The 7,500-nt window shown below is 46.8% G+C and overlaps 1 protein-coding gene across 1 annotated transcript in view; it reads right to left on the reverse strand.

Moving 5' to 3' along the window:
* The window catches only part of LOC139764565 (tumor protein p53-inducible protein 11-like), a 449,602-nt gene that overhangs the window by 395,749 nt on the left and 46,353 nt on the right, over positions 1 to 7,500 (reverse strand). Inside the window, exon 2 of the mRNA XM_071691348.1 lies at positions 7,147 to 7,500. This exon is cut by the window's right edge and continues 235 nt beyond it. Within this exon, the coding sequence (XP_071547449.1) occupies positions 7,147 to 7,500 (354 nt within the window). The remainder of the gene's footprint in view (positions 1 to 7,146) is intronic.

The raw sequence follows: 7,500 nt of genomic DNA on the forward strand, positions 1-7,500 counted from the left end.
TACTCGGCTCGTGTTTGACGTAGCCTCGACCAAGTCCGTCTCTCAAGCATTATCCCATTAAGCACTGCGATACAGCCCTTGAACACGACTACCACAATCCTCGAGCACTATTCCTTGGGCACGGCGGTACGACCCTTGAGCACTGCGGTACGACTCATGCATATGACAACCTAGTCTTTGACCCGAGTCGTAATGATCAGGTCAAAAGGCCAGTCCATCATACCCACGGGTTCTCATCGGCCTTAACTATGCCATTATATCAAACACCATAAACCTGGTATACTGAATATGAGCAAGGAGAATAATCGTGCTGGTTCTGCTGCGGTTTAACCGAGCCTAGACCTGTGTGTGGAACACACTCCCCTCCCTCCCTCAACTATTCTATTCAGACCTTATCTGGCCCAAACGTTGGACACGCGGTGCACACCTGAGCCAAACACACGACTGCAGAGAACATTATCCTGTTATATATCAACACGACCCACAACTCACAGATGTGTGATGCACACGCGAACACGGGCGTACACACACACACACACACACACACATACACACACACACATACACACATACATACATATATATATATATATATATATATATATATATATATATATATATATATATATATATATATATATATACCCGTCCGCAAGACAAAAGGGTTACAGCGAGAGAGAGAGAGAGAGAGAGAGAGAGAGAGAGAGAGAATTATTTCGTCTTAACTCAAGTCATGGGAGGCTTAAGGCCACTAAAGACGCCACTACCGGCACTGTGACGTCGTCACCCTAGGGGAGGAGTGAGTGGCATGGTCGGAGGGCCAAGCCTCACACTCGCCACACTAGGTGGGGTATGGTTGGGTCAGGATTACTGTGGACAACACCTGACCTCAGACCTAGCTGGGTCATTGCTTCCAGTCAGTCACCTGGCTACGGTGCAAGCCCAGGTGACTCAGAACACGTTTTCTACTATTGTTAACCACTGGGAATACTCATACCTTTTGAATACGACGACGCAAACATCAAAGATCATACCATCATACCCATAGGTCGTACCGTCCTGCTGAGGAGACTGAAGGAAGACTATGCCAAAAACATTCAAGAAAATTATCGTAACATGACAGACGACGGATCATCTTATGAACAACACCTGACCCTCGACTACAGAAATATCAACACCATCGTCTAACACTACAGTTTACTGTATCTATTCATCGTTCGCAGAAAATACAACCCGGATAACGCATTGAATTACAGACAATAAGAATGTTTTCTAACAATTGTTTACAAGATACCGTAAAACCTTAACATAATCTACAAACCTAAACTCCAGCTCTCAAAATGCAGTTGTTATTTGAGCCTACATCACTTCAGCATTGATACTGTGTACGTTAATTTACTAATAAGCTTCAGCAACATTTGCTTTTCAGTGAAAGGAATGTGTGGTGCGGAAATCACCTCCTCCTCCTCCTCCTCTTTCACTACGAGTAAAACACGATACTCACAGAGGGCGGAACTGTACGTCTTAAAAACGTATCTCAAACAAGCATTTCATTTCTGCTTTGTGTGGGTGAACTCCTCAAAGCCACAGAGATACACCTGTGCAACATTGTACATATTGTCCTCAGCGAAGGTCGGGTCTGGGGGGGAGGGGAGGAAGGTGCAGAGTCTCCCTCCACCTGCCTCTGCTGGTTAGGCAAATCAATGGTGGTGGTGATGGTCCTATACCACGGACGACGGCCGCAGTACACCTCCGCCACATCGCTGGCCCGGCCTGCCTGCCACCACCACGCCGCCGCCAAGCCCTCGTTAAGGGAGATACTCCACCACCACCACAACCCACACACACACACACACACACACACGTGCTACATCCGGGCACATCCACACACCAGTCACATCCACACAATTTCACATCCATGCATCATCCTATATGGCCATCCACACACGGTCACATCCACATTCCTGACACATCCACATCCCATCAACTCCGTACCCTGTCATCTCCACACACACCATCATTACTCAACCTCCACCCACGTAAATACACACACACACACACACACACACACACACACACAAACACTCCATACACTGACCACACTACACCCAAGCTGCAAGATCGACGGGGAGGAAATACCTACACAGGAACAGTCATCTTGGGTCGCTAAGGTTGGCGGAGCGGACGTCCACCCAGCTAACCTGGCGACCTCCTCCGACTGTAACCCAAAGTGACGCCCGTTATATCCAGCGACTATTCCTGTAAACGTTCATTTACGGCCTAACCTCTTGACCTGGCGATGGCATGACCTCTGACCGAGGATATATTAATCAGATCGACAGAGAGAGAGAGAGAGAGAGAGAGAGAGAGAGAGAGAGAGAGAGAGAGAGAGAGAGAGAGGCCGTTATACCCAAGGGTCGTAAATGTTATACGCATCGTGTCGTTTGTCTTCCAGGGTCGTACCGTCGTATTTAAGATTAATAGAAAAAAAAAAAGAAATCGGGATTTAGTGGCAGAAGTTTTACGTTTTTTCCCCCCTCACCTCACCGACGTCGCCCCCCATATGCCTCACTCAATTCATGATCCTTTTGTGCAAATCATACGTATTCAACTAATCTCCAGTTGTCTTAAGAATTCATTGGCTCTTCATGTTGAAGGTACTCGGTGAACCCTTGTACCAAAGTTATTCACTGTTCATTGGATATAAAACATGTAGTTGCTGCTGCTCTCTTTACATATGTATACCGGTACGCTGCCCTGTGCGTATGCCAATTGTACGCACTCCCTTGCCCCTGGTCGTGAGTATTTCAGTCCTGAGTGTTTGCTGACCGTCAAGTGAGTGGATAATTCATCTAGCCTCCCCGCTGGTCTGGTGGAGAGGGACGCATTCGCCCCAAATAGTATGGCCAATCCTGACTTGCTTTGCCACGCTGCAGAGGTACAGAACATGGGATAGAAATCTCTTGTTACAAACACACAATCAAGTCCATACAACACACACACACACACACACACACACACACACACACCTCAGACGAGGCACAGTGTACGAATACGAAGAAAAAAAAAGAAAAAGTAGTGCTACACAAACATCAGGGAACGCTTCTGTACCCAGGAAATTTTGCGACGAGGCAGAGCTGTCGCGCAGCGCTCACCAGAGAGAGAGAGAGAGAGAGAGAGAGAGAGAGAGAGAGAGAGAGAGAGAGAGAGAGAGTTCTCTCGCCGAAGGTAAACAAGGCTTGGGGGGGAAAAGTATTTGTTCCGTCCCGGCACCAATTAGTGGAATTCATAATGCCGGGGCTACAGCAAATATCGCTCGTACCTTGTGGACGTGTGTGGCCCAGTACTGACTGTATCTTGAACAATTTTCCATGTTTTTCTCTCTCCCTCAACATTCGACAAATGAAATATCAAACGCGTGTTCGAAACTTTGATGGACTTAGCAACTGTCTAAATGGATACGTGATAATGTTCACATTTACAATTCTGTCATGCAATGAAATATGTTTAAGTAATCTTTACATTTACTATTCTGTCATGCAGTGAATTATGTATATAAGTTTAGACATAACGTCAGAAGGACGGAAATCCCAAAGAAACTCGACAGGATATTGAGTTACGCTGAACTGTTCTATGTAAGCAACATATATATATATTGCTCCTCCCAGTCATTGTACCAGTGGAGCAAGAACGATAGATCACTCGACCTTGAAGACTATCTATCTATCTATACCCGTACAACGTCCGCCTTACGTCACAAGACCAGGGCCGTACCTGTCTACATATGTATTATGTCATACTTAAGTGTCCAAATAACTTGGCTACAATGAGAAATGATACGTATATTCCTCGTCTATGTATTTGCTTCGTGAGCTTCGGAAAGAAAAAAAAAAAAGTTGGTCGGTGACAAGACTGGATCCTGAGTAAATATACAAAAATGCTAGGATGTTAGTGCCCAAAATAGACATCAGCACAATATCATACGATTCTGCAGGGATATTGATACAGGAAACAATGCTAGGATATCAATGCCGAAAACAAAGACATCAACACGATATCATGCGATTGTTAGGATATTACTACCGGAAACAAAGACATCAACATATCGGACGATGAATCAAGTTCATATAAACATCTTTAGATGAAACGGAATTAAAGATGATTCAAGAATATAGAACAAATTCATGCCGGCTGATACTTTAAGAAATCCATAAACAATCGAAATAGCAACAAAATGGAACTTATGTCACTTATATTCTGTTCTAGCAGTCCCAAACGCCGGTCCTCTGCAAGCATTAAAAGCAAAAAAGCAGATAGTTATCACTGGACTTAGTACCCCCCCCTTTTTTTTTTTTTTTTTTACCTTACTGCGGGTCGTCCTCTCTATCCTGTAGGGGGGACGGTCTATCCTATCTCACCCAAACCGCTAGCGAGGCCTCCAAGCGTCGGAAGTGCACCCATCTCCTCTCTCACTGTTTACTCTCACTCCTCTCACCCTAGAGACACACGTTTAATCATATGTGTAAACACACACACATACCTACCTACACCCGTGTCAGTACTCCCATACTGCTATTCTTCCTTCCACCCACTATACCTCCATGTAAGGTCTTCATCACTACGTATTTCCCTCCATCATCGTATCATTCCTGATCATCTATGGTCAAGGTATGGATGGCACTCACCGAGACCATCCCCGGGGTGCCAGTGAACCGCTTGAATGTGAGGTTTGTAGTATAAACTCTCCTGACCGGACTCCTAAGGTTAAGTCGAGGGTGACGCCATTACACACTTAAGGGTCGTTTTGTCGTGCTTATGGGTCGTAATTTTGCCTTCAAGGACCGTACCCCTCTATTACTGGATCGTACCTTCGTACTCAAGGGTCGCAGCTTTGTATTCAAGGATCGTACCTTCGTACTCAAGAACAGTCAGTTGTTTCCTACTCAAGGATCGTACCTTCGTATTCATGGATCGTACCGTCGGTTTTAAGGGTCGTATTCTCACGCTTTCAGGGTCGTGGAATCTTCCTCAAAAAATACACGAAATCTTTCGTATACACGAACAAAAGTTTCAATCCTCAGCCAACAAAACGGAGCAACTTTATTACAAAATACCTAAATCTGGAGGCCAAGTGTATTCTTCAGCCTTAGGAGGAGCTCGGAATTAGAACATTAATCTTTTCTTAATTCTGATATAAGTGGGGAAACTGTGAGCGCTGCAGACTTGGGGCGATTTTTCTTAAGCCTTGCGAGGCAGTAATGATGTAACGAGTGTGAGGAGAAGCTGCGATCTGGCAATGGTTTTACTAAAGGCGGGATGGTTAGTGGCAGGTCGCGCTAGGTTAGGCTGCGCTACACCAACCCAGACGTGAGTGGGCTAGGCTGCTCTACGCCAACCCTGACGTGAGTGGGCTAGGCTGCGCTACACCAACCCAGACGTGAGTGGGCTAGGCTGCTCTACACCAACCCAGCCGTGAGCGGGCTAGGCTGCGCTACACCAACCCAGACGTGAGTGCGATAGGCTGCGCTACACCAAGCTAGACATTAATGGCCGTACTATAATTTATAGCTACGTCCTGCTTCGCTAACCGGTCTCCACACACAGACCCATGACTGTTTTAACTCCATATCTAAAAGATGTGGTCTCTAGTCCAAGACTCAGGTCTCGAAGCACCTCACCAACTGGGATATGTTTGATGGTTTGCTGTCGAGGGAATGATTGTTTCCCCCCCTTTATTTGTTACAACCATCTACTGTAAATTAAGGTGCTTGTTGTCTGTGTTATGGCAAAACGGGGTGTTTATTACTGGTAATTCTGAGGATTTCCATATCAAATGGATCCAGTTAGTTAACCACGGCTCACAAGAGGATCTAATTAAACTCGTTAATCAAGATTTGTTCCTACCTGCGATAATGAAGCTGTAATGTGAAACAATGAATCACTGAAATTATAGACTCGCGCGCACAATGAAAGACTTCCCACATCCCAGAAAACCCTCTGAAATTATATGAAATTACATCGTAAAAAAGACATGAATTGTACATTTACTCTGACGAACATTTGAAAAAAAAAAAAAAAATCTAAGCATAATGATGAAGAATTGGCAATTAAGATAAATCATCTGGTGCGTCCAGGAGTACAGAAAGACATCAAGGATCCTGGAACGTAACAACTCCAAGAGTACAGACATCAAGGACCCTGGAACGTCCCTGGAAGGTAAATACTGAGGAACTCGGTTATTTTTCCTTTACGCTTCTTCCTTTTCTTTCTTTCATACATAGTCACCATTTCCCGCATTAGCGGGGTAGCGTTAACAACAGAAGACTGAGCCTTAGGGGGAATATCCTCACTTAGCCACTTCTCTGTTCCTTCTTTTGGAAAATTAGAAATGAGAGGGAAGGATTTCCAGCCCCCCGCTCCCTCCCCCTTTTAGTCGCCTTGTACGACACGCAAGGAATACGTGGGAAGTATTCTTGCTCCCCTGTCACCAGGGATATCCTTTACACTTACTACCATTTTTTTTTTTCCTCACACAATCAGCCAAGACTCCCCTTTTCCCCCCACATCGACAGCCCGCCGTCAATTCTTCATATTTTTCCCTCCCTCACTACCCCCAGGCTCTGGTCACACCGGAACTACGTTCCCTTCCCCCCTTCGCCGCGCCTCCCTCAGCTACCACACACACACACACACACACACACACACACGTCTTCACCATTATCTCCACCGCCATTTCAGTCCCCCCTACATTTTTCGAAGATAAAACTCTTTACTCACTACTGGCGAAAAACTTCCACTTCCTGTCTTGAAACAGTTTGCCTCCCTCGCGCTCACCAGTCAAGCTCTACAACACTACACGCACACCGTACGTCATATACTGATCGATAAATGAATTAATTTTTCACTTCTCTCGGACGCTAGAGCGTCGCAAAGTCCGACGCCTCGGTTATCGTCATTCAGTTTTCCTTTACCACTCCTCGCGCTTATGCCCTTACCTGCAGCTGACGCATCGTCAAATATATTTTCCCTCCTCAACCATCTCTCCTCAAGTCCTGGCCACCGACCCTAACATCACCTCTCGTCGCCATCATCATCCCCGGACGTCTGGACTACTCGTGTGGCGCCACACAGCCTCCCTCAACTTACCTTTCTAGTTTAGGAGGGTTGAAGACCCTGCTGAGCGCTGAGGGCCTCTCCCTCTTCTCCTTCTCCAGGGTGGAGGCTGAGGGCCCCAGGGTGTGAGAGCGGGTGAGGGTCGGGGTCGCCCTGGGCGTGGCCTTAAAGGGCGAGGCCGATGGGCTGCTGCCTCCCGCCGCCTGCACGCCCTCTACGGCGCCTCCCGTCGACATAGCCGCCGCTACTCCTCCCGAGCCCTTCAGCGCCGCCAGGCCATCAGTGCCCTCCAGAGCCATGGCTGCTGCGTTGGCTGCCGCTGCTGCTGCTGCTGCTGATCCTCCTCCACCTGCCGGGGTGGTGGACGAAGCATTGGGGTGATGGCTC

This window comes from Panulirus ornatus, chromosome 50, assembly GCF_036320965.1.
Source record: "Panulirus ornatus isolate Po-2019 chromosome 50, ASM3632096v1, whole genome shotgun sequence".
In the NCBI taxonomy this organism is placed as follows: Eukaryota; Metazoa; Arthropoda; class Malacostraca; order Decapoda; family Palinuridae; genus Panulirus; species Panulirus ornatus.